General features: G+C 36.1%; 1 protein-coding gene across 2 annotated transcripts in view; it reads right to left on the bottom strand.

Moving 5' to 3' along the window:
• Positions 1-208: 208 nt before the first annotated feature.
• LOC125676270 (uncharacterized) overlaps positions 209-15,223 on the bottom strand; it is a 19,487-nt gene continuing 4,472 nt past the window's right edge. The window contains exons 1-3 of one of the 2 annotated variants that reach the window (XM_056164506.1): positions 13,407-13,572; positions 3,300-3,897; positions 209-3,171 (exon numbers count right to left, since the gene is read on the bottom strand). In XM_056164506.1, coding sequence (XP_056020481.1) covers positions 527-3,171; positions 3,300-3,897; positions 13,407-13,427 — 3,264 coding nt within the window. In that variant the 5' untranslated portion in view covers positions 13,428-13,572 and the 3' untranslated portion in view covers positions 209-526. Of the gene's footprint in view, positions 3,172-3,299; positions 3,898-13,406; positions 13,573-15,223 lie in introns of those variants that run through there. The other variant, XM_048914161.2, reaches the window with a different exon arrangement.

Genomic DNA, 15,223 nt, shown 5'->3' with positions numbered 1-15,223 from the left:
ATTTTTTGGAAGAGTTATCTGCCTTAGTTCAAATAAGACGATTTTAATTTAAATTTTCTAAACAGATGTTCCGTAAATCATTAATTCTATTTCATATTTTCTAGAAGAGATACTTGTATGAAAATATGATTTTTCAAATATTTTGATTAAATGTGATATTCCCATCAACTTCAATGCAAAATTGTAGGTGAAATAAATCAAGCAGTAATTAAGATTTTGTACATTCTTACTTTGGATTATTTTTATTTGATAAACTCTTCAAAATGGCAAGATAGTTACAAAAATCCCACCATCCATTTATTAGACATGAACTGTGATCGTTGTAGATAGAATATTATACATTGTAATAAGTAATGTCATCCAATTTTTCGATCGGACACAATTTAGCTCGAATGTCAGTCGTACCAATTAGCACAAATCAGCATTGAAATTTTCGTTCAGCATTCAGCATATATCCATATTTTGTGAGTCCAAGTTGAACATCAACAAACACGGTCGTGTAAAACTTTGATGCTTTGTTTTTCAATCACACCTGTTCCAAGGCAAGAAACATTTCATTGACTTTTACAGTATCTAGATGTTGAAGAAGTATTTTATCTAGGAATTGTAAAACTTCCATTTTACTGGATGATATTGGCAGTATGCTTTCCGAAATTGCATCACCTTTGTTGTCCATAAAGGACAGCGTTGGGGGACCAAACAGGCCGTGCATTAATGCTATTATTTCAGTTAAGACTGGCGATTCCGGGCTCAGTATTCCGCTTGCGTCATATAGAATCTGCAGGCAACGGAGATATCCTTTTTGACGCGAATCGATTTCAAAATAATTGACAGTGTAAAACCGTTTCTTATAGCCAAATATTTCAGTATCGTTATCTACCCTTCCTTCCTTTCGATATCCTTGAATGCAGCATAGAAGTAAATCTTCTCTATTTTGAAGGTCACTTGTGACCAAATGGAGATCAGGAAACCCACAAAAAGCAGCGAATTCTGCAAAGGAATATTTTTCTGCTACTTTCCCGCACTTTTGAAGATTTGGCAATAGTTCCGTATTCTCCTGAACTAACTGAGAGAAAATGGAATGACAACCAATCCAAAGGAAATGCAGCAACAGGTCGGGGCGTGCAGAAACTGATTCCTGAACATTCATTGGAAAGCGTGAGTGCATCTTCTCTATAATATAGCTCCATTCATGTGTAGAGATGAGAATGGTATCAATGGATACACTGTTAATAAATTCATCAAGATGTAAAAGTTCTTCCATCTGAAAAAGGAGATCTATACATAATCTGTTTCCTCGTAAAAGCTTCCAGTCGACTTTTTGTATCCTCGTCATGTTCATTTCTTGACAAAATTCATGAACAAGAAATTTTGCTAGATCCAATTGATTTGAGAAACATGCCTCCAAAGCTAGACTTATTAGGTCATCATCATCAAGGTCCAAATGTTGGTAAGAAATTATTTCTCTTACGGTACTTGTTTTCTCGGCTTCAAATGCGTCTTTCAATATCTTCACCATTGTTTGTTTAAATGTGGGAGATGATTCTGTGGAACCTTTGTAAACACTAATTAGTATATTAGTTGTCGTTGCATGACCAGCTTTAGATGATCTGAAAATTCCCTCTTTAATCAATTCCAAATCTGTTATGAAACCTTTCTTTAGCATTGCAATTACAACCTTTCCACAACCAAAACTACAAGCTTGTAAGAAATATGGATCAGGCTTCAAATCTCTGGCTAAAAGTTCAACAACGTTCGCATGGTCATTATAACTTGCGAGGTTGACAGCTTCTTCTAACACTTGCTGTGGAACTTTGGTTTTAAAGCAAACTGTCACAGCTCCAAGGTGACCTATTTTCGATGCCTCTATCAAAAGACGATCGATATTCTGGGAAGAGATGGTTTTCTTTTCGATTGATGATTGAAGACAAGAGAAAAACGTGGCAGAAAAGTTGCTGTCTTCCATGGCAGGATGCAATAAAACATGCGGTATTACTTTAAGATTTGATACAATTTCTAATATCAAACGATCTGCCAGTGTTCTATAATTTTCTTCACCCAACTTAAAAACGAGTTCGCCTTCTCTTTCCTCATAGGCCGCTGTCCTTAGCAGTTCAAATAGAGTTTCGTTGTTACAATGTTCTATCACAAGTTCTGGAATCACCTTTCCACACGATAGGACCGTGGCCTCCAGAAATGTTTGGTGTATGAACTCGAATGTATCTCTCCCACTTTGTCTTAAGTACTCGTCTTTAAGTTCCTCAACAGCGTCTGAAGTTGCAACTTTGTCTTGGTCACTACCTTTGAGTTTCAGGGTCAACGATTTGGCAATGATAGTCATATACTTCATGTTTAATTTCCGTGGATTGATCACGTTTCCAGAAACAGCTGTGTATGATAAAACTGCATATTTCCATTTATCGTTTGTATTACTACATTTTCTAAATGCATCAATGGTTGTTACAATTGTACTTCTTGGTTGTTCAAAGAACTTCAATCCCAGACGAAGATTTTTTGATTTTGTGAATAAGAAACACAACAGTGGAAAGTTAAAGGCACTTGTCTGGGAAATGGCGTCTACCGTAAACTGGTCAATACTTGGCCCTTCACTTCCTTCTGCTTCTGTCTTTGTTCTCATAACCTGTATTTTCCGGCTCTGTAAATGATTTAGCAACATTACTTTTTTCTCGTCCATGGAAGTACAAAACTGTTCCGTTGTCAAATCTATCATACTCTCAAATTCAAATAATCTTGTTTCTTCTAATTCGTCACGCCATCTTTCGTAAATTGATTTTCGTACTGTCAAGACTACCTGAGTTTTACTATTCTTTACACAGGCGTAAATGGTGCTGAAAAAAGGCTTCAACTCGGATATCCCGGCATTTGACGTATTGGATACTCCTAGAAAGTCGTCAACAAAGACAACATATCCGAATTTTGGATTGACAAGTTCGTTCCACTTTTGGACCCGATTGAACTTGATTACTGTCCTATCTTTTGTGTGCATGTGTCGAATCACCTCCAGACCTATGGAAGACTTTCCACTGCCTGGATATCCAACAATGATGGCGATGCCGTGTTGCTCCAAGGTGTTTAGAATGTTTTCTACCACTTTTAGTGGCGAAAATGAGTCGTCCTTTTCATGATTCTCTACTTCACAGAGCGTGTTTTCTACAATACAGATAACGAAGATCATTAGATTGCAACATCAGTGAACCTTTAAATAATTGTTTACTGTAAGTAGAAGAAAGTACGATTATTTAAAAACATATGAAACAAATTAATGCATATAGTCATACCTAGATATCGGGTCAACATGGGTTTATATTTGTAAATCAAATCAGCTTCCTCACGTATCTGGTTCTTAAACTCCGTTGACACACGAGCAGCTATGTCGGAAGCCGATGTTACAGCTTTTCTCCAAAGCAATTCAAATTCGTCCTCACCTATCGACGATTTTTCCGTGTGTATGACTTCGTTTCGATGCAACTGTGCAGTCTTCACGATGTTTTCGTATCGACGATGACAAATGTTGCGAAGAAGAACACAAGCCAGAGAAAATTCGAGCATATCTACTGTTAGCCATTCTGGTGCTTTAAACATATGGAAACAATCAGTACCATTATTTGGACATTTATTAATGTGAGTTTTAAATAGAACGTTCCATTCTGCCTGTTTTAACACTGAATGTTGTCGGGATCCACAACAGCAATATTTTCCCCTCAGGTGAAACAAGGTTTCTCTTCGATTGTTAATAAACTCGACGAAAGTGTTGGCATTTTGATTGAGGGCCTCTAGATGCAGTAGTCTGCGAAGGGCTTTTGGATAAATGCCTCTGTAAAAATGTGTCAGCTTGGAAAGGTGGGGGCATATTGGAGAGTCTACCATAGTGCATACCTGTAAGTAAACCATGTTCGACATTGCATGAAATTCAAAGAATTAGTTGTCAAAAGACGATATATCAGAATATTTAGGAATTATATTGAATTATATATAAAGCACAGAATATTTCACTTAATTTGGATACTCACTTCCACTCATACCCGGGGTTGAACTCATGACCTGCGGAACCACATATCCTAAGAGCGTGTAACCAGCTAGTAGATTTGGTTCCGCAGGTCGTAACCCCGGGTAGGGGTGGAAGTGGGTCTCCAAATAAAGTGAAAATCTGTGTGCTTCATATCAAATATTTCTTCACTTGTAATGTTCATTTTAAGTTAACACCCCCAAATTTTACCTGTATCGTGATCAATGGTAGGCCGCCTGTCAATCAAACTTTTAACAAAAGATCTAAGGTGGAGTGACATCTGCAGAGACTGTGGTCTGGAGGGACCCTCGAGAGGAGTTTTGATAACAATAACAGCTAATACTTACCGACATTCTTTAGATCTTGAGGAAGCCTAGTATAACTGAGTTTTGATAGCATTGACCTGTCCACAACTGCTTTTTTGTCGTAATTTTTTTTTTTTTTTAAAAACCTGAACAATGCAATTTTAATATAATTGTATATTCCCCCTCTATATACATGTATTATAAAACACAATCAGAAATCAAACAATAATTTGCACAATTTATAAAATTTGTAAATCATTGAAATAATCTATGTTTGATATCAATTTATAATACCTCTACATGTATATTTATAAACGAAATATTCATTGAGTCAATGACTGAGAGTAAGAGAGAGAATGGGGGTGGGTGTAGACTGTGTGTCAGCTACAATTAGGAATACAACCATTATACAATCAATGTGACCACAGAAACACTGCAGATGGCTCCGAGACATGTCCTGTGTATATCAATACTATCCAGTGATCCATGAAGAAACCGTACGATATTTCTGTAATATATATATATATATATATAGGGCTCACGGCGGATGTGACCGGTCAACAGGGGATGCTTACTCCTCCTAGGCACCTGATACCACCTCTGGTGTGTACAGGGGTCCGTGTTTGCCCGGCTATCTATTTTGTATTGCTTATAGGAGTTATGAGATTGATCAGTGCTCGTTATCTTCACCTTGCATATAACTGTAACTAAACTCAGTATTGACGCTCGATTGGAACAGACATTTCTATTGCCACATATTACACTCGATGATTTTAATATGTGGACGTTTTGTTTGTTGTTTAGTTGTAGTGTTATTTTACTTTTCAATTTAGTTTTCTTTTCTATCGTCCTGAAGAAGGGACAGGTCGTCCTGAAAATTGGACAATTCACGGTTGTTTGTGTCGTTGATCATTTTAGATAGATAGATAGATAGATTAGATAGAGAGATAGATTAGATAGATAGATAGATTAGATAGATAAGATAGATAGATAAATAGATAGATAGATAGATAGATAGATAGATAGATAGATAGATAGATAGATAGATATGACGAATGTATTATACCCAACAAATATGATTTCATGTTCCTAAAGCTAGGAACCATAATCTAAGAAAAATACATCCCTGTCAAGCAACTTAATAATTCAATTCCGCAAGACGAATATCCAGAAATTCTGAGTCCAATACTCTCGTGCAAAAATGTATAGCTAAGTTATATGAATATTATTTCTGGTATGTTTAGGGTGGCACGAATCTTTGTGTGGTATCCGTAATTTTGCAACAACAACAAAAACATCGGTTACAATGCTACGTTCTTTTTTTTATTACCATAAATAACGTCAAGGAATGCTAACTTATTTCTATCCGATTCCCTTGTAAATTCAATGTAGGGCTCAGAATATTAAGAAAATTGAAAAATCTTGTAAGTTGATCTTCACCTTTGTCCCATATGATAAAGCAGTCTTCTAAATAGCGTTTCCATGTCCTGATAAAAGTTTCAAAGTTATGTTCCAATTTCCCCTAACAATAGAGTACAATTTTTCTTCTAAAAATCCTAAAACAAGCATTGCATAAGTCGACGTAACTTTGGTTCCCTGTAGTCTATAGATCATTTCATTGAAATACATATAATTGTTCTCAAGAATTGATAGTAAGTTATTTAAACCAAATTCTTTACGGCAAATAGCCTGTGGTCATCCCAAACCCTATTTCATGTTAAAATATGTTGAAAACAAATGAGGTCCTGACCCCTACACCATATATATCCCTGTTGCATATATCAAGACGCATCGAGTATTCTGATGGTCCAGTACCAAGGGTCATCCCAATTCCCACCATTTTTGGATTGTTCATATATCCTTAGATTCGTTGAGATTCCAACTCTTAAGGCAGATATATTCTTTTTGCATACGACATAATGCACTGAACACAGGCTTCTGTTCGTTGTTCTTTCACCCCATTTGCTCCTCAAGGTGAAAAAGAAAATTCCGAAAACTTATTGTACATCTAAAGGATACGACAAATCATCTCCCAAAAGTTGATTTAACTACTGAATAAAATGTAAAATGAGTTCTGGGAACCGGGTTTTTCTATTTGAAGTAATAAGCACCGGTTTTCAACCCCTAGTTGGCACCCCGGGTGAAAATGAACATTCAGAAAATATATTGCACATCTATAGGACACCACCAATCACCTTCCAAAAGATTATTTGGCTACTGTGTAAAATGTCAGAGGAGTTCTGGGAACCAGGGAGGGGATGTTGAAACAACATTATTTTACCGCTATTTGACCCCAGGATGAAAATGAAAATTCTAATCCTATTGCACATCAACAAGACACCGCTAATCATATTCCAAAAGATGATTTGACTAACTGCATGAATTGTAAGAGGGATTCTAGGAACCAGTCCTATTCTTTTGAAGAAAAAAACCGTCGTTTTCCAACCCCTAGGATAAAAAGGAAAATTCTGAAACCTTATTCCACATCTACAGGCCACTACCAATCATCTCCAAAAGATTATTTCACTTTTGTGTTAAATGTATGGTGAGCTCTGGGAGCTAGGTTGGGTTTTTTAAACGGTTACCCCATTGTTTTCACCCCTATTTTGCCCTCAGGGTAAGATTGAAAAATCCGAAACCTTATTGCACATCTGAATGACACCATCTATCATATTCCAAAAACTTAATTGGTAACTGATTAAAATAAAAAAGGAGTTTGAGGAAGAAGAAGAAAGTGTGACAGATAGACAAACAGACAGACAGACCAGGGTAACAACAATATACCCAACTTCCTTTAGAGACTGTGGGTATCTATTCCATTTAGTGGTACCGAATTTCATATAGAAATAAATTATTCAACAATTGCATAACAATCGTATTTCAGGTCACATGGGGCTCGAAAAGACTTTACAGTCTATTTGAGGTCTTGAGTATTTTGTTGGCTCGATATGTCGGACCACATTAACTGTTGGTGTTAGTCCTTCAAACCATGTGACATGTAAAAAGCAAGGACCAGGAAAGGATATATCACTCATGCAACATTGTACTGCGTATGGACCCATGGAATGTATCGCTATCGTTATAGTAGGTCCGTTACCAGTCACCTGGAACGATAACCAGTATAACATGGTTATATGAGGGGTTTTTTCAAATGGAAAGAAGCTTTCGCATTGGCCGATTTATCTGTCATTTGGAGCACCAGGATTAAGGCAGAAAGTTCGGGTCAGATTTATTTTCTGAGATTTGATCGCTTCTAAGAATAGCCTTGGCAAGTCCCACACCACCCCATACCACCCCAAAACTTTTGGGGGAGTATATAGTCGCCGTCGTGTCTCAATGTTCGTCCGATCTCGTATATCCTAAACCTTTCATCAGAATTTATCATAATTAATCGAAAATATTCCTTGGGACAGGGATTTTTGGACCATTAAGCAAATGGTTTTCAGACAAAGGTCACTCAAAGTCATTTTGTAAAGGTAAACGTCACTTAACACATACTTTATATATGGAGAAAAAACTTCATTTTAACAGTTATTGATCATTGCACGAGTCATTCCTTATATGTTGGAGTTAATTGGTTAGATGCATTTCTGGGAGCATCCATCACTTTTACTGATATTCATATTGTAGCTAGATGAGAACAGAACTACATGAAAGTATTAAAAGTAGTCCAAATATAATTATGAAAGGGAGAGAAATACTCCTACCAATTAACTCCTAGTTGGTACGCCACCTCCAGATCTACCAAACACCGGGTGTCACTATCCAATGTATCTGTATGAAGTGATCACTTATCGGTACCAGGGGTCAAGGGTGGGATCCCCCCCCCCCTTTGAAAGTCAAAATTAATGGTAGTCATCCCTTTCAAAAATTCATGGATCCGCCCCTAGGTATTCGTCAAATATCAAAAGTCTGACGCAAAAGACAAGAGGCCCAAGGGCCACATCGCTCACCTGAGTCACCTTGGCTTATATTTAAAGATTTTCCCTATATATTTGTATGCAAAACTTTGATCCCCCCTTGTGACCCCACCCTACCCCTAAGTGCCATGATTTTAACAAACTGAAATCTGAAATATGTCAGAAAGCTTTCATGTAAATATCAGCTTTTCTGGCTCAGTGGTTCTTGAGAAGAAGATTTTGAAAGATTTTCCTAATATATTTGTATGTAAAACTTTGATCCCCTTTTGTGGCCCCATCAAACCTCCGGGGTCCATGATTTGAACAAACTTAAATCTGCATTATGTCAGAAAACTTTCATGTAAATCTCAGCTTTTCTGGCTAAGTGGTTCTTGAGAAGATTTTTCCTATATGTTTGTATGTAGAACTTTGATCCCCTATTGTGGCCCCATCCAACCGCTTGGAGCCATGATTTGAACAAACTTGAATCTGCACTATGTCAGGAAGCTTTCATGTAAAAATCAGCTTTTCTGGCGCAGTGGTTCTGGAAAAGAAGATTTTTAAAGACTTTCCATATATATTTGTATGTAAAAATTTGATCCCCTATTGTAGCCCCATCCGACCACCCGGGTCCATGATTTGAACAAACTCGAATCTGCACTATGTCAGGAAACTTTCATGTAAATTTCAGCTTTTCTGACTCAGTGGTTCTTAAGAATATGTTTAAAGATATTTCCTATATGTTTGTATGTAAAACTTTGATCCCCTATTGTGGCCCCATCCAACCCCCGGAGGCCATCAATAGTCACAGCATTTACAGATGTTGAAAGATACAGTGAGCTTAGTCATCTCTTATGCCTGGCATGGATTCGACTCCGACATATTGCCCAATTTGATTTACATCGCCATAACTGACCATACCAGACATTATACCAAACCCCACTAATAAAAGACTCCTTGAAGTACTTTGGTGTGGTAACCCCCTTTTGTGAGGTTAGAGTTTATGATCGTTCAGCTATTAGGTTAGCCTGGTTCAATTACTGTTTTTTGAAGAATCAAATTTATCCCTTTGCGATAAATTCAGTTATTGAGAATGACGAATTTGATATACTTGAATATTTTGAAGTGCAATTCAATTTTTCTGGAATTTTGCTGTCCTTTTCTTGACACCAGACTAAGTCCATAAATAGTCCTAACTTAAGCATGCGCTCTCGGCCTTTTCATTTTCATTCTCGGGCAAGTGCAGACGAATTCCCCTCCCATCCCTCCCTTAAATATTATGGTTGGTTTGAAGGTCCAATTCTATTGTATAATTTGATGAACTCATTTTCTGCTGTCAGTTTTCTTTCAATTTCAGAAATCGTCATGGCTATTAGAGACTGGTGAAGAAATCTATAGACTTGCCTTTGTCAATCTTTCTAACGTGTTGACGCAATTTTGACAGAAAACGATTTGCTGAGGGATACTGTTGTTTCCAGGTCCCCCAGCTCTGATATGGTTTGTTGAATATTTGTGAATGCTATGCTGCCAAAAGCTTACAGGTGGTAAGATCGGCGCATAGAGCATGAACATGCGAGTGGCATGTTAACGATGAATGTTGTTTCAAATAAAAAGCCATGACAGTTCCGCCAATATGCTTTTGAGTATTTTTTTCAGGTCAGAGGTGGTTAAAATAAGTAAACTACCCATTAAGCTGAAATCTGTACACATCAGCTTTATTCACGTGTATTGATTAATTTAAGTTTTAGGAATTTCGAAATAACTTACTGTCGAGTCTTAGGTGGGCTTGTTCAGGAAGTGTAGTTAAGTTAGCTGATTATTTGCACTGTGGTGGTTTTACTCCCGAACATCTCCTTCATAGCTTTACAAGGACCCTTAAAGCTTTATAGAGAAATTGTCTTAAATTATCTAGTCATTTCATTGTGTAAGTACGTGTACATCTTTTTAGAGTTTAAAAGAATGACGACAGTCATGCACAAAGGTCAATCAATAAATCATCTGCAGATTGAATACAGAGTTTCGCTCCTTTTTTATGTATCGACGACGTTTTGTCTATTAATAATAATAACTTTCATTCATATGTCGATTCGATATATCCCTGTGAGCTCGAAATAAAAGACATCACGAAGTCGTCCACTTCTGCTTCATACTTAGATATTTTATTGAAAGTAGACATTAACGGCAAACTGACAACTCAATTGTATGACAAACGGGATGATTTGAACTTCTCCATCGTCAACTTCCCATATTTATGTAGCAATATTCCATTATCACCTGCATATGGTGTTTATATCTCTCAAATGATTCGATACGCAAGAGCTTGTTCTGTGTATAATCAGTTTTCAAATCGAGGCAAGCTACTGACAAACAAGTTGATGCATATGGAACAGTCTGGATTGAAGTCAGCATTTTGCAAATTCTATGGTCGTTATAACGATCTAGTTCGGCAATACAACCTATCACTGGGTCAAACACTGTCTGACGTGTCTCATACCGATTGTTAGGCCGTTCTTAGCACACTGATTTTGACTACGGATAACTCCGTTTACCTGATCAGGCGGGTGTGACGGGTCGACAGGGGATGCATACTCCTCCAAGGCAATGATCCCACCTCTGGTGTGTCCAGGGGTCCGTGTTTGCCCAACTCTCTATTTTGTATTGCTTGTGGGAGTTGTGAGTTTGATCACTGTTCGTTATCTTCACCTTTCATTTGTACCTATGGTCGATAGAGCTTACACGAGATTCAGAATATCAAAGTTTGCGTGAAACCCATTAACAGTTTTACGTGAATTCTACGTTTACAAATTAACGTGAATATTACGTGAAATTCACATAAATTTTTTTCACATTTGATATTTCTTCACACGAAATCCATGTTAAAATCTTCACGTGAAATTCTCGAATCTCTACCCCCCCCCCCCCACACACACACACAAACACACACACATATATATATATATATATATATATATATATATATATATATATATATATATATATATACACCTCTGTCAACGTATTGTCATAATTTTGAAGTTTCACTAATTCTGTTTATTTGTTTATCTTGTATGCATGCTCAGCATTTATTGCTCTATACTGCTATCACTATGGGTAACGGGATATGTCTGTCAGGGTCCTACACTGGTGGTCGCCGATGTTCTCATGGGAATATAAGGGTTCATTGTTTATATTCCTGATTAAGGTTAGCCATTATCGGTGCTTTATGATTTTGGCTGGGAACCTTGAAGTTTGAGGGGCATGACCAAGTTTGAGTCAGTTCTGTATTGGCGTTTAATACAGATGGATGTCAGTTCTGCTCCGTAAGCAGATGGACTGATGTGTATATTGAACTTCAACTATTTTAAGTTGTTCAACATAAATGTTGTGTGTAAATATGTGTATATTTGTAAATAAACTGTAAATATAACATCTGCCTTATTCTTGGACATTAGCACGTGACAGTATCTACTTGTAAAACGGTAAAAATGCTCAAATAAACTATGGTTTCGATTTCAGTTGCCAAATTATACACAAATAAATTAATATTAAGCAAATGTCAAGCCTTTCTATGACACAAGGAAGCATTGAATTGTGTTGAAACACGGGTATTGCTCGCACTTTATATGCATTCAATGTAATAATTGGGAAATAAAATGCTTATCCTACATTTTCCCGATATTTCATGGAGTAGTTTCTAGTTTTATTTTTATTAGTCGTGAAAAAGTTGATTTACACATGGAATAACAGTACTAAGTAATTTTGAGACGTTCACTATGTTAGTGTAAGGAACGATAAATCTGGGTAGAGATTGGAAATTCGTGAGATTTCACATTTGATGCTCTTTTCACTTGAAATTCATGTTTAAAATTTTCACATGAAATTCACGTGAGGTACATTTGGCTGGCTTGGGGTAATTTATGGAGTGGAGTGGAGTGGAGTCATGGAGTCGTGGAGTCTCTGTGCTTCATAACTTATCTATCCCCCAACTGTCACTCTTTATTTTAGAATAATGTAACTCAACACCCTCATCCGGTACAAATAGGTGTGTTGGAATTTGGTTCAATCTGTTTGTTCTACTTTAGTTGCACACACATCTGTCAAAGCCCCTTCATCCCCTTAGGTGGGAGGAAAATTTTCCTGTCATAAGCGCCAAGAATGAGGTCAAATTTATTTATGACCTGCAATGCCAGATAATCACTTCATGACATTTTAACACTGTGTAATGCATGGCCTTAGCAATGACATTTCCTATATGTGTTTTTATTAAAATAGCTGAGGATCTTTTTTATCAATTATAGATTGATATAAGCTATCAATATTATTGATCAATTCACAGAGGTAAATCTAGTATTTTATTGGGTAGCACATGAGACAGATTAAAATGGGAGGGTTTTAGCCTCTCTCCACAGCAGTGTAAGACATTGCATGAATGTTTTTTTCTTCAATTTATCTTGTTTGTTTGGCTAGTTATGTATTTATTTATTTATTGGGGGGTGGGGGGAAGTAAATTCTGAGATAAAAATGAAATGCATTAAGTATGTGGGGTTTTTTTTCATAACATTTAATTGGATGCACATTAGTTTACCTTATTGTGTGGAATATAATGAAAGGAAATGAGGACAGGATGCTGTCAACATACATAAATGGATAGTTGGTTAGAATTATAAATCTTTCAACATTTTAAACTTTAACTTTAAAGTTCATTATAAAAATAATTCTTTGAAATGTGTTGATTCAGCACCATCCCTCCCACGAGTGCCTAAAAAAATTCATTTACTTCATTTTCTTGAATTATGGAGAGGGTCTTTTACTATTACTGCTCAGTACTTCACTAAATAATTCCCATTCATAACTCTTAAGCTTACATTATGCCCATTCACTACTATTGCGGCTAAAAATAGTTGGGGGGTGGTGGACAATCACCCAATAAGCAAGTTTGCTGACCCCCCGACCCCCAACCACTTCCTTTCTACGTTTGGACTTTCTAACTTAAAAATTACAACAACAACAACAAAAAACGTTTCAAATCAATTTAAAGATTTTTTCTTAAATTCTAATCTATTAGATTTAATTCTTTTGTGATATCCTGGTCACTCACCACTGGAATATGACCGGTGTAAAAATATTAGATTAAAAATAAGTTGTGTAAGTATAGAAAAAAAGTTAATTTCCTACCCTTATTTTGAAACTCGTCATTGTCCCATATCTAAGAAACTAAAATATGCTCCCTTTCCACTCCAGTGAATTTCACAGGGTGTGGAGTGTGGCAAAAACAAAACTCCAGGCATGGTATATCGTGCATACAGAATATGGCAGATCTCTATACTATATGATATACAGTACATACATTCAAACTTACCGAGGAATATGTCAAGTTGAGAGTAGATGTTAACACTTTGCAGATGGTGCAACATGAGCTGACCTCACGTGTGTGCGTCTAAACTTTCAATGGTTTCCTACAGAAAGGTCACATGCTGTCGGCTCGCTGGTTGTCTTGACATGCATGGGTTGATTTTAAATAGCGCAAAGCTTACATTTTACATGTTTTGACTGTTTTTATCGTATGTTTAAGACGGGCAGTAGATATAATACATATTGACGCCGTTGTTCCCAGTAATTGAATGTGTACGAGAATCAATCGTTGGCCTATTTATAGCTAAATAAAATACTATAATTAAGAAAAGAAAGTACAGCTTTTAAATTTGCGACAAACACAATATGATTAATAAACTATACCCAGATTTACATGTATTTGCATGTGCATGTCGAAATTGTCTGCATCGTATTGTTCCCTCGCTGATATACAGAGAAGAATTAAATACCCTAAGCTTATTTAACATATATATATATGTGTACATACAATCCTTATTCCCAATCCTAAACACCAAAGGTAATATCAACAAAGACAACGAAAAATGGATATAAATAACAGAAATAATAGTCTGCAAATTCATATCAACGTAGTTATCAAATGGCATACGAATAAAACAAACTTTTAGAAAAGTGTGTCGTGTTGTACCTAGCTATATCATCTTTGATTTCGCCCTCATCATTTAGTACAATATCTTCAAAAATGTTTAAAAAACCAGAATAAAACTGTTCTTCGTTAAATCTGAAATTGAAAAAGAATGGTGGTCTATAATGAGTAGAATTCAACGTTTCACATCTAATCAGAAAATGAACTTCTACGTCATTGGATGTTCAGTTAATATATATACCTTCAGGGTTTTTGGGGGGGTGGGTGGGGGGTATTAGTAACAAAACGACCAACTTCAGTTTATATATATTTATAATCACTTTATCATTTCCAGAGCGTATCAATTGTATGTACAAGTGTTTGGGGACATAATCGAGAATACCGGCAGAGATTATAGACAAGCATTTCGTAGTTTGAAGCACGAATACATTCGAGTTGGACAAATATATCTTATTAGCTTCCAGTTTTAAAATTTTTCAAGCGTTAAATTTAATTTTTTAAATATTACGTGACTTTCAGTAAGTGGATATATATATATATATGCTTTGAGGGTCATCGATTATTATTCAGGATCATTTGAACATGTTTATGTGTTTCACCTAAGTGCATTTGAATAATATTTGTATTTTAATTAATCACAAATACACAATTTACAAATATTTATAGCATTAAAATAATTGTTAGATACAAACCAAGAGCAACATCACCCTAGAATACCCCCTGCACACAACAGCTTTATCTATAGTTGTGATCAGTCACCCCGTATACAGTCACGTGACAATGTATATTGTATATCGGTATGATTAGCATTGAGCAGAAATGACCGAATTACTTGATTATTGTCTTGTACAAGCGCTGATTTTCCTTGTTTTTCGTAGATTGTTAGGATATATTTTAATTCATTCATAATATTTTAAGTCTGAAAAATCTACATTACATAAAACTGAATAATTGTTACCTGCTATAGTATAAAGTTTATCTTACATAAATACATGTGTACTACTGGTAATGTCGT

Source organism: Ostrea edulis, chromosome 1 (genome assembly GCF_947568905.1).
Source record: "Ostrea edulis chromosome 1, xbOstEdul1.1, whole genome shotgun sequence".
NCBI lineage: Eukaryota > Metazoa > Mollusca > Bivalvia > Ostreida > Ostreidae > Ostrea > Ostrea edulis.
Note: the sequence above shows the minus strand (reverse complement) of the source record. Positions and strands in the feature narration are given on the sequence as shown.